Genomic DNA, 16,642 nt, shown 5'->3' on the forward strand with positions numbered 1-16,642 from the left:
CACAACACATTGCTACACCTTTGCCAATCCAAACTCGCGTGGTAGTGTAAACCAAAACGGAGTGAAGTAGCCGAAGTAACATCTAAATTTGAGGAATAATTTGACAAAATTAGTTTTTCGAGCAATGTAGATTTAGTGTAGTGCAAACTGGCAAGAACGCGAGTGACACATCCAGCAATACGAACTACGGGCGCGCTGCGGACTGGGGTACACACAAGGATGTAAGGGGGCGTGAAAGCTGCGTATGGGCGCCAGAGCACGAGAGTGTGGGTGCACACAGTGACCTCTCAGCTTGTACAGCCTGCATAATCATCGATAGAGGGACCAAGACGGCCAGCAACCCAATTAGACAAAGTACATCAAGGATGAGAGCTTTGGGCTGCGCTTGCAGACCGTGGGGAATGGAAGGAGAAAGGGTTGCAGCTCTGAGTTTCCTTGTCAAAAATGGCGCTCAGCGATTGACGTGCCATCAAGCGCTCGTGTTGGGGCTGCTTGCCTGGACGGTCAGCACTAACGGCGTCCGGTGCGGGGCGCTCGTGGCTATAGCCAATGCACTAATGTAATGTACGTGGTGCATGGGCAGTACTTTAAGTACTGTAGAGGACAAGATACTGTTATCGAGGCGACCATCGAACAAGATATATTCATCATTTTGCTTTACACTAAATCCGCATTGGTCTGGATTAATTTTGGGGATTTCTAAATTTTTTAAAAATAAAATTCTAAATAAGGGACACTCCGTTTTGGTTTACACTACCACCAGTTTGGATTGGCAAAGGTGTAGTGAGCAACTACAAAGTGCGCATATCGTTTTGACCATTAGTTTGATACAAAAATCACTATACTTGGAGAGAAATCGAAAATTTCGATTGCGCATATAACGTTAGTTTTGGTGTGCACTGTATGTACTGTTAACAGTGCACAAATTTATTTTATTTTTCGGAAATGCTACAGTCCATGCGTCAAATCCGCTTATTTTCCATGTAATACTCCATGTAATGTCCATGATGTAAAATATTTTCATTCGGTAATTTATAAAAACAACCCAGTCGTTGAGTGCAATTATTGTCCAACTCTCATCCGTGTATTGTCCACGATGTGATCTATGTAGTTAATACCGGTACAATACTGTATACCGGTAGTTGTACCAATCACACCAGCCTTTCATTTGCTTTTCAAACCCAAACTCGCCCCCCTTCGAGCATTGCCGCCGCCGCCGCTCCGTTACCTGCACGCCGCAGCCTACGTCACGAGATCAACCGTTGCTGCAATCGCCGGCCATGTCGCTCAGTCTACCCGCTTCCGCGACGTCTGAGGTGCGTTATCTTGCTGTTTGTGGTCTCTGTGAACGTGTTTCTAACCGTGCGTTATCTATTTGTAAATACAGGGTAAATCGTCCGACTCCTCTTCAGATATCGACACCACGGCTTCCGCAGCCTCCGGCGCTGCTGCAAACTCGGACGACGCCTCGCCTGACACGGACGATTTCAAGCGTCCATGTATTGTCCAGGTCGTAGACTCTCCCTCCCTTGTGGAGGGCCTTGCAGACGTGACGTATCCGAGCTGGTCGGCGTGGAATGAGTATTTGAAGGCTTACTCGGTAAAGTCCCGCCAGGTCATCCGCATCCAGTCAACGCTTAGTTGCGTATTGAGAAACAAGCGGCTGGGTCAAACAGCGGCAGCAAAGCAGGGAATGGATGTTCCGTACGTACCAGAGACGTGGGGTGCTTACCAACGCACATACATCTGCACACATGGCTGGCCAGCAAAAGACAGGAGCAGCGGATTGCGAACCAAGCACTTCGTCCGAGGATGCGGTTGTCCATTTCGATTTGTGGTGCAGCTCGTGCAAGTTGACGGCTTATGCTGCCTTCGCGTGAAGAACGGTGTGTACCAGCACAACCATGCGGTGGGGACAGCGCAGTTCAAGACGTACGCGGAGAACCGTAGGTTGGACGACACGGACGCGAAGGATGCTGTGGACAGCATGGTGATGTACGGTAGAAAGCGCGCACGCATCTATGAGTATCTTCTGGGGAGAGGCGAGAACCTCGTCAAGAAGGATGTGGACAACATTGTGCAACGTGTTAAAGCAGAGATAAGAGGAGGGTTGAATGACGACGACGCTTGCGCCGCAACTCTCGCGGAATTCGCAGCTATTGACGGTAACGTAGTCACGGTGGACGAAACTGATGCGGGACACTCTGGTGTGATCAGTATGACTTCCAGACATATGCGCGACATGGTTACTAGGTTTCCAGAGCTTTTGCTTGTGGACTGTACCCACAAAACGAATCGGTAAGTCCTCCCATGTATTGAGCAATTATTTGTCCATGTATTGTCCATGCTTATTTTAATGTCATGCCCATGTATTGTGCGATTCTTGTCCATGTAATGTGCACTAGATACAACTACCAGCTTTGTACCTTCATGATGATAGACGACAATGGGCGTGGGCAGCCTGTACAACAGTCTTTGCTCGAACGAAACGCCGATTGGCAGATGTCCCGAGCGCTGGATCATCTATTTCGGATTGACGATAAGATTGGCGACAAGGTTCAAGTTATAATGGTCGACAAAGATCTGAATGAGATCCGCGTGTTGCGTCGGTACTTCTCTAAGTCGCGCGTGTTGATTTGCGTCTTTCACGTCATCAAATATCTCCGCACAGCGTCCAGGAAGCCAGAATATGGTAAACTTTCGTCGGACGATCACGACGCCATCGACGCATTAGTCCACAACATGGTATATGCCTTAAGTTCAGAGATCTACGAGACCAATTGGACCTCCATGAAGGCACTTTGCACTAGGACTGGATATATGGCATTTTACAACTACATAAATGAAAACTGGAACACTTGTACGGAGATGTGGGTCATGTACGAACGCTCACGGTTGGCACATTTGCGCGTCCACACGAACAACCATTTAGAGAATTGGTTTGGGCATTTTAAGGACGGGGTAAACTCCAACATGACCATGACGGACACCGTGAAGGCCCTTGTGGGTGCTGATGCCAGGACTTCCAGTGAATACGTGTTCGACAAGACTAGGATCGGGTTACGTGTCAACCGCAACTACGACGAGGAGATGTGCCAAGTTTTGCGCTTTACGACGCATTTCGTAGCAACACACGTGGAGAAGGAGTACGTAATGGCATGTTCGAAGGTCGACAAGTTCAATTTCGACTTAAAGTCAAATCCAGGCTTCGTGGAGGTGACGGGTAAACACAAGACGCATGCTGTGGATTTGAAAACGTGGAGCTGCACTTGCTCGTTTGCTTCTGCAATGCGTCTGCCTTGTCAACACGCGATCGCGCTTCGGAAGTGGAGTAACGCCCCAGGAAGCGTAATACCGCTGAGTTGCATCGATGAAAGGTGGGTTGACTCACAATTCATCCACGTATAAGCCGTGAGTTGTCCATGTAATATCCAATATTGATGTTGTACTGAGGGTCTGACATGTCATTCATTTAGATGGTTACATCCTGCTGAACAACCGATGACTCCGCGGCCTTTTGTGCTTAATGAGTTTAAACCAGGGGAGGCGAAACACAAGGTGCTTGACGCTAATGTTAAGTACAAGGAGGCAGTCAGCGCGTTCCAGGCTATATGCAGTGAGCTAGCCGATATCTCTGATGACGACGAGTACCGTGAGCATTTAGACTTCGTCGTGCAACAATGGAGGAACATTAGGCAGCGCAAACGTGTAAAGGTTGAAAAAACGAAGGTTCCAGTCACGAGAGAAGAAACATAAACAGATGAAGTGACCTCTCCAGTGACAACCAGCCGAAATCGAACCGGAACCAAGCCCGAAATGGAGCAGCTTGCGCTTGGGACCACTCCTGATGACAACGAAGAGAAAAATACTGATAGTGGATTGCGCATCCGTCTGAACCCCAAAGCTGCGAAGTCTGGTAGGCCCCGGTTGAACAGAAAGGAGAGAGAAGCAGACGACAAGAAGAAACGAGCGTTGTTTAACGAGTCAGAAGCCCATAGAAGATGTCTTGGAGAGGTGACATTAATACAACTTGCGCGCAGTCTTCAACTTGAGAAGCCTCCACTTCAAGACACTCTACGTCGTGTTCTGCCACTCCAAACCAAGTACAACAACGCGGGTAGCAAGAAACCCAAGTACACTAGAGAGAGTGCGCCTGTGCTGAATGAAAACGCGTTCTACCTACTTCCACCCAAACTGTTGGACAAGTGCGTTGCCGTGCTGCCTGTGAGCAACACCAATGAAACAGCCATCGATGTACTCACCCAGAGTCAAACTACACAAAAAGACGAAGAAACATCTACAATACCTGGACAAATCATGGACAGCAACGGACAAAACCCGGAGATCGAGTGTGTCTACATCGCGGGTATCGGAACATTTTCACGCGAACAGATTGAGGCCATGGCATACTTAGCAAACGTGAAGCGTTCGTGTGATGATGGAATGGCGTTTACCAAATGGTTAACACAGGATGCAGCCAGCGCCATACCAGCAGCACAACAATCGACACTTCAGAGCATGGCAGAGGCCATTGCTCGCGCCTATCCCCAAGATACCATCCCAATTGACGGCAACGATTACCACTACGCGATGCTGTACCGTCTCAAGCCGCCCCAATGGGCTAATGATGCGCTGATTTTGGCTTTTTGCGCGAGATTGTACAGGACGGGCACCGGTGTTCGCATCGTCGGTGTCGAGGCAGCCTCGGCGTCAAAGAAGAAGAAATCTATGGTAAAAAAATGAAGACAAAGGTTCAGGAACTACTCACTGAAGCGGATGTACTGCTCATTCCTGTAAATTTTGGGAACATGCATTGGTGTGCAATGATCGTGGATGGCAAGCAGAACAATGTCCTGTACTACGACTCAATGAACCTGAAGACGTACAAGGACGTACTGGACCGCATGTCGTGGGATCTGGCTACTACGCTCAGCGACGACTTGAAAGTTGTGTCCGTCAATGGACCGATCCAGACAGACGGATACAACTGCGGATTCTACGTAATGTTGAGGTTTTGGCGATATGTAGACAAGAGTGTGTCGCTGGACGTAACTCCGATTGGTCTAACGCTGTTACGCTTCCGCATCCTTCACTTCGTGCTTCACGGTAGCAAGCCATAATGCAACTAATACAATCTCATTTCTATTGAAACTGGAATCGACCCGCCTAATGTTCATGCGTATGGTTGACCTCCTGACTTCTGTATACCGGTATGTACGAGAGATGTCAGAGGACTTTCGTTTGCGAAGGTCTAACAACTTCCATTCACTATGGATTTTAAAAACAGTGGTAAGTAATTTATTTCGACACATGGACATTACATGGAGTATTACATGGAAAATAAACTGAGTCGACGCATGGACTGTAGCATCGGCCAAAAATAAAAGGAGTTTTTCCCAATTCTAAACTGGCTTAGTATTAATAGTACTAAGTTTGTACTAGATAGCAGCATATCCGTGTAGAATATTCTGATGTTTTCGTTACAATTTTTCCTTTTTTTTTACAAAAGCGAATTGAAGTGGTCCACAAAGCAAAACAATACCTTTATTTTTTATTGTGCTAGGATGTCTCCCAGACGGCTGCCTGTTTCGCTCATTGCGGCTTGCTCCGTCAACCGCGTGATCGGAAAGCAAGGCAGATTGCCTTGGAATCTTCCAGCCGACTGGGCATTCTTCAGTACCGCCACTCAAAACCAGGTGCTTGTGGTTGGCCGACGGTCCTTTGAAGAGTTCGACGAACCAATTCCGAATCGCCACACGATTGTCGTGTCTTCCACACTGCAGAAATTGCAAGTTGACGCTACCAATGCTCGGTGGCCAAGCGTCCAATTTGCTCGTACGCTGGAGCAGGCGCTGCAACTTGCAAACACAGATCCGCAATATCGAAATTGTAACCGGGTGTTCGTCGGAGGTGGTGAGAGGTTGTACAAGGAAGCGATGGATTCCGAAGTCGCTGACTCCTGCTACGTTTCGAGAGTGCATCAGTATATAACTGATGGGGACACCTTCTTTCCAGAGTGGACGGAGCAGTTCCCGAACTTAACGTACTCGGCAAAGACGAACGGAGGAAGGAGCATTAGGTGCGTATAGTGATCTTGCTCTTTCAAAATCTGACATGTTCTTTAAAAAATTGCTGTACAAATAGGGTTAGCTTCGAAATTTGGGGAACAAACACAAGGCAGCTACTACAGTTGTAGATTCGGTAGTTCCGCTTCCAACACAACTAACAAAGTGTCCATCTTGCACTAGTAGCAAGACTTCAACTGTGTTTTGTAAGTAATATTGAGAACTGAACCGGTCGATCCTCATAAACGTCCATACTTGTCACTACCAGAAGGCAATAGCCAGAAACTCGAAGTTTAAATGTAGATGGTACGATAAGTCTCTTCAATCTTTAAGCTGCTAAAGATCTCCTCACATCAACATTCTCTTTTAAGAAAAACTAAGCTAGTCTCTCTGAGGTGGCTACTGCATTCAATACGGATAGCCTTGTTGCTGTCCGTCCAGGTCCACACAGGCTTCTTCTGTTCATTTCGGAATTTGCTTTCTCCACTCCAAACCAAGCTTCACTTTCAGCAACCCGTCTCCTAATTCAACTTCGCCTCCAAGCTCAAATGCGTTTTCTCTCCAATTTGAGTCTCCTCCTTCTAAGCGCTTCTCAGGCTTCGGCTCATGTCGTTCGCTACGACTGGAACATCACGACGCTCAACACCACCATCTTCGACGGTGTGCGAGGCAAATTTGGCTACGGCATCAACAATGAACTAGCCGACCTGCACCCGATCGAAGTCACGTTCGGTGATGAGGTCGAGGTGCACGTGACCAACAAGCTAGAGGAGCAGACGTGTATCCACTGGCACGGACTGCGACAGTTCGGAACGCAAGAGATGGACGGCGTCTCCGGCATCACGCAGTGCCAGATCCAGCCGAACGTGACGGCTATCTACCGGTTCAAGCCCGACAAGTGCGGCACCTTCTGGTTTCATGGTCATGAGGAGGTGCAGTACGCCTACGGTCTCCGTGGACCACTCATCGTGCACTGTCCTCCTAAGCTACAGCAGAGATGGGAGAAGGACGTTTACGAAGAGTACACGATTCTACTGGCCGACTGGTACCACGACTTGCCGGTCGGTGCTCCTATCTGGGACACTGTGCTGATCAACAGCGTCGGACGCTACAATTGCACCGTCGCGGAGGCCGCTGGTTTCGAGTGTGGTCCCGGTCGTCCACTGCCCCGGTTTCGGTTCGTACCGGGCAAGAAATATCTGCTCCGCCTGATCAACACGTCGGCAATGGCGGCGTTCAAAGTCAGTATTGACGGCCACACGTTCCGAGTGGTAGCAAGTGACGCTGACTACCTCAAACCTTCAACGCCTGTCAACTCAGTGACGATCAACGTGGCTCAACGCTATGACATTCTTGTGCAGGCCAAGTCGTCACAGCAGACACTTGACTCGTATTGGCTGCGTGTGCACTCTCCGTTCGGCAGCCCTTGGACGGCTCGCGATGCCGACCAAGTACCGGACGGATTCAGCCCCGACGCACTTGCCATCATTGACTACGAGCCTAAGGCTACAGCAGACCCGACGTCGTCAGAGTGGACGACGGAGGTGACTATCGGTGAGTTTGACTTCAACCCGGCGGTCCCGGTCGAGCTCCCGACGACACCTGACCAACGTATTATCGTGGAATTCCTACTTGGCGTTCGACCTCCTAACCCGACAGCGTTTCTGGGCTACATCTCGCTGGACGGTGGCGACTTCAGCTCATTGGTGATCCCTGACAGTCCGCCACTCTTCACTATCGCCCAAGGAGCCAAGACGGAAGAGCTACCGACCACAGCCAACGCTATCAAACTCAAGCACAACGACCATGTTGAAGTGGTTGTAGTGAACGAGACACCGGACCAGCACCCGTTCCACCTGCACGCTCACTCTCCGTGGATCGTTGGAAGTGGTCACGCCTCCCGCGACAACATCTTGATGGGTAACTTGACGGCTCTGCGGCTCAACGGACCCATGCAGCACGACGTCTTCACGGTGCCTGAATGCTCGACTGACGCTGGTGGCGCCTGCGCCGATCTCGGTTATGTCGTCTTTCGCCTGAACGCTGACAACCCAGGTGTGTGGCTTATGCACTGCCACATTGACTGGCACTTTGTGCTCGGTTTGGCCATGTTGTTTGTGGAGGCAGAGGACGTTCTGCAAGACGAAGGACTGGGTGCTTTCTCGCCCAACATGCTGCTGAGTGTGTGCAACGGAAACTTCACCCTTTAAGGAGTAGTGCACTTTAAGAGAAAGACAAGTGAGGAATGAGTACTTTACGATGTATGGAGGAGACACTAGAGACGTTGTGGGTCTCCTATTTTCCGTAGGTTAACCTATAAAATGTTATATTATTATAATAAAAAGCAACAGTGACGGACTTTTATTTTTTAGTTGGCAATGCCACAGAAGACTTGGCTTCGTTGGTGTACCAAGTGACCCACAAGGACGTGAGAGACCTGGCGTTCTTCAGATGTCGCCTTTGGGGCACCCATGGGTAAGGAAGGCATCGCGAAGGAAGCTGTAGTCATACCCCTACTTTAATAATTGTAGTGTACAAATCGAAGCCCAAAATATTGGGATTTCAGCTGCCCATCTTTTTAAAAACTACCGGTCAAAATATTTACAGTAACCTGAGCAAACTGGAATAAAGTGATCTACTCAAAACCGGTAGGTTTCTTATGTATTTTTTTTATCTTAAGTGCGAATGCGTGACTAATTGCGAACTACGGTGAACGGTGTTGTGGACGAGCAGCGAAACAAATTGTGTCCTGTCGACGGCGATGGTCGGACTGGGTAAGCATCGGCTTATTAATAAATTTGACGCCTTGCAAAAAGAAGTTGGAGAATACTGCTCTTCAAGAAGATGGAAAGTTGCGCCTATATCGCAATTTATTATCAATACTTACCTCCGTTTTATTTCGATCAGGGTTCTTCTTCATTCCGGCAAGTATGTGGATTGTCGACGGCCACGACTTACGTCTGGAATGAAGACACGTGCATTTGAGACCCATTGGTGTAGCATTACGGACATCGCGATTGCTCGTGTCCTGCAAGAAATGGATTTAAAGATATTGTTCAGGTATGTTTTGCAAAACTAAATAGCTATCGTACATTTGTTTGTCGGTAACTCCACGGAGGAAAAAGTCTAGCATTTCAGTACTACTGTGACAACATCGGCAAAACTGTTAGTACGGAGGCATCTACCATTCCAAAATAAAGATAATCAGTTCGGTACTGTTTCGTGGTTTTGCCGAGCTGTTAAAGAAAGCACGCGCACAGGATAATTTTCCCACAATAATGATTGCAAATGGTCTGCTGCGCATGTTTTTAAGATTACCATACTAAATAGCCCAGATTCTACTAATTTTGACAGCGGCAAAAGTGCTTCGGTTGCTGGCAATACTTTAACTTCACCTTCTCCAGCAAAACTGCAAAGCGTTCGTTTGTTTTTCTCGGAGGTTCTAACTAAGTGGTTTGAGTGGCCGGCCGTGGACGTTGCTTGTTGAAAAAAAAAATAGAGGAAGTGCAGCTACTAGCATCATGTAGAATTTTGTGCCGGTCGTGAAATTAATTTTGGAAGCTTGGTCTCTATATTCCACCCTGTGTGGAGCATGCCACGCAAATTTCGAGCAGACGTGATTTTTTTTTATCAGCTGGGTTGATGCCAAACTATTTTTGTCAAGCTTTATCGGGGTTTTTCTGAAATTAAAATAACGTTACGATATTTAGAGGCAATAGTTTTTTAGGAGAAGTGGTGAGTGTTGCGAGCCACTATCAAACCCAAACGAACCCCCCACACCGTTTCAGGCCACGGGTCTTCCGGAGGAATGACAAAGTTGTCTGGAATATCTCGGCTTCCCTTTATGCTCGCATATGTTTCCAGCAGCGGAGAAACACGATTTTCATATCCTTTAGGGGTAAGCTGTAAGCTGAGGCCCAACGATTCCAAAACCTCGGCATTTCGACCAAAGTGCGAGAAGTAGGACCTTGCAGAACGAATCCTCTTAAGTATTTCTCCAAGTTTCACCCCCCACGCCTTCTTCGGCCACGGATCGTGTGATGGTACAACAAAGCTTGCTGGGACTAAGCAATGTCCATTCTGGGCTACGTAAGCTTTCAGCGCAGGTACAAAGCGTTCAGTCCACACATAGTCTTTAACATTCCAGGTAAACTCCAGCGACGTGAGAATCTCCTTATCTCTGAGCACTAGACGCCTGTAATTGTACCGCAAACGAATATTGCTTACAGTTTGTCCAAGTTTCATTCCCCACGCCTTCTTCGGCCACGGATCGTGTGATGGCACAACGAACCTTCCTGGGACTAAGCAATGTCCATTCTGGGCTACGTAAGCTTTCAGCGCAGGCACAATGCGTTCGGTCCACACATACTCGTCAACATCCCAAACAAAGTCCAGCGACTTGAGAATCTCCGCATCTCTCAACGCGTGACGACTGTAGCTAAGACGCGAGCGAATCGGGTTGACGGTTTTGCCAAGCAACATTCCCCACGCTTTCTCTGGCCATGGGGCCTGCGACGGCACAATAAATGAAATCTTCACGAGGCAGTGGCCAAATTCTTGCTGATATGTCGCCAAGGATGGCAGGATTTTTTCCGTCCAATTACGGTCGACAATCGCCGCCAAACATAAATCCATCCCCTTTAACTCTTCCATCGACGCGGCGACTTGTGTCACATACGTGTTGCCCAAGCGAATGTGATTGGTGATGGCGCCCAGTGCCAGGCCCCAAGACGCTTTCGGCCACTTGCTATCTCCGCGTGGGACCACAAAAAGCCCGGGAACATCCGAATGTCCATAGACCCCATAGAAACAGCGTAGAGCTGGCAGAATAGCATTGTCCCATCGATATTGAGAGGCGTTTTGGGCCAAGTCGAGCTCCTCCAGCTCGCGAACGAGCGATGGTGGCAATTTGTGACTCTCATCCGACGTGAGTCTGCTTCTGATGTGTGTCACGCCTCGTCCGAGACTGTAGCCCCACGTCTCTCTTGGCCAGTGGTCATCGCCAGTAGGAATGACGAAAGCAATAGGCACAAGCGTGTCCCCTTTAAGCTCCTTGTAGGCACGGAGGGCGGGCAGAAACTGCTTTCCCCAGCGATTCGTAATCGAAAAGTTGGCATCCTCTTCGCTGCCGTCTTTTCCCTTTAATGGCACCACGCTCAAGCATCGAAACAGTAGTGAAGAGTGACCTTTACGAGGCACTTGGAGCGCCGCTTTTCGCCCACGCCACAGCACGATGCTGATCATTGCTTGGCACAAAATTCGAGGAAAATCACAAAATTGCTAGAGCTGGTACCGGTACAGCTAAAAACTCCTCCGTACCGGTATTTTACAGCTAACCACGGTTAATTTTTGCAGGTGCGTGAGAATTTGTTTTTACATCGCCTGAATTCATGGTTATTGGAGAAAATAAAACTTTCTATGCGACCTCAAAATTTGAAATCATGGTCAGCCAGCTGACGGTATACGCGGCAAATTTGGCTACATCATCAACTATGAACCAGGTCGAGGTTTTAAGGGTTTAAGGTATCGGAAGATAAAAAAATTAGATTGCAAAACTGTAATAATCATTTCAATATGCTTAATAAAAATAATTATATAATATATTTAAGAAATCAAAATAATGTTCTACTGCCTGTATTTGACAAAAGATTTGTATGCTCTTTAAAAGCTAGACTCCTCGACAGACAGTAATAATCATTGCAATACGACTAGGCTCAATAGTCAATTATATTATTGGAAAAATACCTTAATTGCTGTTTCAAGATTTTTCCGATTCCTGCTTGAGTTTGTTGGCAAATCCAGCGACCCACTGGGACGGCTTTGGGACTCTCCAAATAGACCACACGGGCCGTTAGTACGCCTTTTGGTAACTTTGACAAAAATTGTCTTCAGATTGAATACTAGTTGTGCATAATGAAAGACTCTCGACTACATGAATATCGTGGGATTTTTAATACGTATGCGAGACCAAGTGTTTAAATGCGTCTCTTAGCTACCTTCATCAACCGCCACTTCTATTTGCGACCCTCGGCTCTTGAGGGGACACCATGGGGAAGGCATCGCGGAGGAAGCGAGTGGATGAGCAACAAAACAAATTATTTGCTGTCCACGGCGACGGTCGCAATGCACAGGATCGGGCAAACGCTCGGCTTATGCTTGATGCCTTGCAACAGAAGTTGGAGGATGATGCTCTTCGAGAAGATGGAAAGTTGCACCAATATTGTAATTATCATCCCTACTTACCTCCGTAATGTTTCGAACAGGGTTTTGCTTCATCAACGGCAGATATGTGGATTGTCGACGACCACGACTAACGTCTGGAATGAAGACACGTGTATTTGAGACCCATCGGTGTAGCATCATGGACGTCGCGATTGTTCGTGTCCAACAAGAAATGAATTTAGAAATATTGTTCACGTTTGGTTTGGACTGGTGGGTATCTTGTTTTATTTTTAAAAATGGTTTATTTTAGATTTCTAATGCGGTATCTTTTGACTAGTATCTCAATCTGGAACATGAATAGCGGAAAACTACTCGACCGGTTGGACGTGTCTTCGTATCATGGTCGCTCAATCTGTGGCGGAGCAGCTCAGGTTTTCAATTCGGAGTTTTCCAGGATTGTTGTTGCATTTGCTACCCGTAAGAAAGCGTTTTGGCATATTTTTGCTAACAAACAATTGACAATCGCTATGACTCAGACAACGAACCTATCGTTCACTTCTTCGACTATGATGAAAATGCCACCGTTCCACTGGCACAACAGTCTAGAGATTTTGACGTGGCAAGCAACTACTGCAGGGGCCATCAGCAAGACATCTCTTCAATGAGACTCACTCATGACGGACAGCTCCTTGCCACATCTTCATGGGATTCAACGTGCATGCTTTGGAAAGTATGTCCGGTAAAGAGTGCAGAAATGGTTCGTTTGACGCTCTTAATTATATTACCTGTTCATGAGGAAGGCGTCTCGTCTCTTGCCTTCACAGTGGACGATCAGAATTTGGTTACTTGTGGCGAATGTATCGTGGAGGTGTGGGATATCTCGAACTTGTCTGCGAATAACCAGGTTAACAATAACCAGGACGGCACAACAACATCTCTTGACAATCAGTTGCAGGAGTGGGAGCAAGCCATCCCGTTCTCGTTCTCCATTGAGTCGACAGTTAATCTCTTCGCCTTTGACGAATCAATGACGTCGCTCATTGCCAATCACGAATGGCTTCATCTTGGCGACAATGGGCGAGAACAGACGCTAGTAGCCCCTGCGCAAAGCGAAGAAGAGCGGAATGAAGTGGTCGACGTTAAGCAGTGTCTCGAGCATCTAATTGAAGAAATTGACCCCAATGATGATGAATTCGAGAAAATCCTAAAAACTCGCGAAAAAGGACAAGAAGGCAACAGAAGTGGCAACAACGATGCGAATGATGAACTCACATTAACAGCAGAGGAGAGTGCTCGGCTGAGAACCCAGTTCCGAAGCATGAAGGACTTCGACTTTGAAAAGTTGTTCACACCTGCTTTGTCATTTTTGGATGAGGATAATGCGGCTATTTCTACTAAATCTGTTACTCGAAGCCAATCTTGTCCTGATGCAAGTGGGCGACTACTTCGTACGTTTTCATCAAAGACCAAGGTAAAGCTGGGTTTACTTTTTTTTACGACAATATTTTCTGAATGGTGTCACGAATATTTGACAGGATGGCGTGTTTTCATCTCATTCGTCGATGATTACTGGTTGTGCATTGGCACAAGAACTTGATTTGGTTGTGACGGTGGCGCTAGACAAGTCAATTCGGTACTGGTCACTGGATCAAGGTGTCGTCCTGGAAACCGTTTTTGATGCACACGACGCTCCGATTACGTGCTGTGCACTCACGTCACCAACCACCTGTGACTTAAACCTCTTTGAAATGCTACTGGCAACTGGTGGATCAGACAACTTGATCAAAGTATGGCGAAGACATGAACCCAAGCCAGCAGAGTGCGTGTTCACGCTTTCAGGACACAACGACACCATCCGATCTGTTGCTTTCGATCCCAGCGGTGTATTTCTCGTTTCTTCCAGTGAAGACACAACGGCGATGATGTGGCGAGTGCGGCCCTCATTTCCGGATCAGCCAGAGGTCCCCGTCGTGGTTTCGGTGGATAGATTCTCGATCACTATATCGTGGACTGAACCGTTAGCAAACGGAGCCAAGATTCTTCGTTACATTGTGCGCACGACACATGTGAGTTCGTATAGTGGTGACGATCGCGAGTTTGTGAGTATTCCTGATACGGAGGTGCCAGCACAATATTTATCAAAAACAATTGAGAACCTCCAGCCAGGTGTCCACTATACACTTCAAGTGGCAGCCGTAAACCAGGTAAGTTCATATCGTGTATACAAAAGTCGCCCCCTTTAACAACACTGTGGTGTAGATTGGGATCAGCGAGTTTAGTATTGCAACCAAGCCGATAGAAACGCTTGCGTTCATTCCATCTCGAATCGAGCGCGCAGTGCAGCATGACAACCGCGAGGCCACTCGCATCACTCTCTCCTGGACATCTCCCTGTCCGAATGGTGCTGCCATTGTGTCATATACTATTCACTGTCAACCGGAGAACAACGCTTTTGTTCCACTGCGTGAAATTACGATTCCTGTGGAGGATCTTAAAGCATCTCACGAACCGGTTCTTACCGGATATTGGTGCTCCACAATAGCCCCGAAAACGACACAAACCAGGTCAACAGCGAAGGTCAAACGAGGTGACAAGACCCGGAGGACAGACAATACCGGTACAACGAAAGCAACTCGTTCGTCAACCCCCGTCCCCCAAAAAGTGTTGACCTCGAAGACGCCTGTGCTAGCTTCGCCATTGCCTTCGATCACCACACTCTCGTGCACATTGGACGAGCTCTGGGCTGGTGAGGTGTACCAATTCGTAGTGGCAGCCTCGAATCGCTGTGGTCTTGGACAGTTTTCACGCGTGAGTGACTACGTTAAAATGGACTGCACGGCTCCTGATCAGCCTGAAAAGCCTGTGGTTGGGAGCGTTGATAAGCGGCAAATCGATGTCCAGTGGACTAAACCACGTTGCAATGGTAGTGAGGTGTTGCAATACACTCTGCGGTGGAGTCAGGAGATCGAAGAAGTCCCTTTTATCAACGAACAGTCGATTGTTCTTCTCACACGATCCATTGCCACAACGAAGTACACAGTGACTGGCTTAGAACCAGGACACCCCGTTCAAGTGTGGATCTCTGCTTCCAATCTGGTGGACAACAAACTACTGACATCCCCTGAATCTGTACCCAGCGATAGTATGACGACTCTGTGCGACGTTCCGAATGCGCCCGTAGCCCCAGAACTTTTAGAGCCCTCAGCTCACACGTTGATGCTCGCTTGGACACCACCCAAACACAATGGTCTTCCGATTGATGGCTACACCGTTACTATTTACTCGGAAGACACGCAGTTCGGCGTCCGCGTTCGCAAATTATACCGTGAGGTTTCCCTGAAACCCAACGATCTACACCAACGTATCGCAGGTTCACCAATTGTAACATTCATTCTGCGTCATCTACGAGGGGGAACATTCTATAGCGCCACAGTTAGTGCCTTCAACAGCTTGGGTCATAGCGGTGTTAGTGACGCTAGTGTTCCAGTACAGACTAATACCCCCACCGTCCCTGATGCTCTACCGGAAGCCCCCACAGTTTCAGAAGTGACACCCACGAGTGCCATTATAGCATGGAAACTACCAGCTAATGACGGGGGCTCAGCTTTGCACGGGTTTCACGTCGAATACAGTGTGCGATCGAACCGAAACGAAGCGAAAATGGAGAACGGAGGCGACATCACGGTATCTCACGGACTTGAGCTCAACGTGACGTTCCTCAAACCACATCGCCTGTACCGCTTTCGAGTGTCTCCGGAGAATCGCGTCGGTCGTGCGAATCCAAGCGCTTGGTCTGATGAAGTTGCCACCCCCAGTCTCGTAGAGTTCACAGTCACTCGCTACTTCGCTTGTCGACCTCCAGTAGAACACATCGCTGCGCGTTATATACAATGTAGATATCGAGCCTGGAAGAAGGCTGTAGCGGACAATGCTCGTTTCACCGCTGCACTTATGGAGGTGCTTCGTCACTGGCATTTGTAAAGAAGACAAATAGAGAGGATCTGTTTTTAATACCTTGTTACATGTGCTTACATGTAAGCACGATACCTAGATATTTCGTCGCTGCAGATGACTTAATGAGTGTGCAGCCTCTATTGTACCTGTGATTCACACGAATGGCGTTACAACACGATGGCCTTGGTGCAGCCTAAAGTGGCTTCGGCGCCAATAATGAGAAGAAGAAATTACTTCTGGATAAAATTTAGAGAACTTCACCTATATTGCCTCTTTTTTGGTAATTTATTGTTCACGCTACGTGGGGAAAATCTAAGGAGCTCGAGGCTACGGAGCTCGAAAAAAAAAAAGGTCAATTGGTCTCGTTGCTTTTCAAAACAAATAATAAATACATTATAATACATGTCACTTTCGAATCAGCAGCGCACCCAGCAAAGCCCCGGCCGCCCCGTACCAGCAGT

At 47.9% G+C, this 16,642-nt stretch overlaps 3 protein-coding genes across 3 annotated transcripts; all 3 read left to right on the forward strand.

Moving 5' to 3' along the window:
* Positions 1-5,564: 5,564 nt before the first annotated feature.
* On the forward strand, positions 5,565-6,089 carry PITG_17295 (uncharacterized protein; the record flags this gene model as incomplete). The annotated part of the gene is made up of 1 exon (XM_002896756.1): positions 5,565-6,089. The coding sequence occupies one exon, from the start codon at positions 5,565-5,567 to the stop codon at positions 6,087-6,089; it is 525 nt and encodes a 174-aa protein (XP_002896802.1).
* Positions 6,090-12,112: 6,023 nt separating this feature from the next.
* Positions 12,113-12,537, forward strand: PITG_17296 (uncharacterized protein; the record flags this gene model as incomplete). Its single annotated transcript, XM_002896757.1, has 2 exons — positions 12,113-12,287; positions 12,329-12,537. 2 exons carry the CDS (start codon positions 12,113-12,115, stop codon positions 12,535-12,537), a joined length of 384 nt encoding a protein of 127 aa, XP_002896803.1.
* A 351-nt stretch (positions 12,538-12,888) lies between these two features.
* Positions 12,889-16,208, forward strand: PITG_17297 (uncharacterized protein; the record flags this gene model as incomplete). The annotated part of the gene is made up of 3 exons (XM_002896758.1): positions 12,889-13,698; positions 13,763-14,431; positions 14,487-16,208. 3 exons carry the CDS (start codon positions 12,889-12,891, stop codon positions 16,206-16,208), a joined length of 3,201 nt encoding a protein of 1,066 aa, XP_002896804.1.
* Positions 16,209-16,642: the final 434 nt, after the last annotated feature.

The sequence above is a fragment of the Phytophthora infestans genome, genomic scaffold (assembly GCF_000142945.1).
Source record: "Phytophthora infestans T30-4 supercont1.53 genomic scaffold, whole genome shotgun sequence".
NCBI classification, from domain to species: domain Eukaryota; phylum Oomycota; class Peronosporomycetes; order Peronosporales; family Peronosporaceae; genus Phytophthora; species Phytophthora infestans.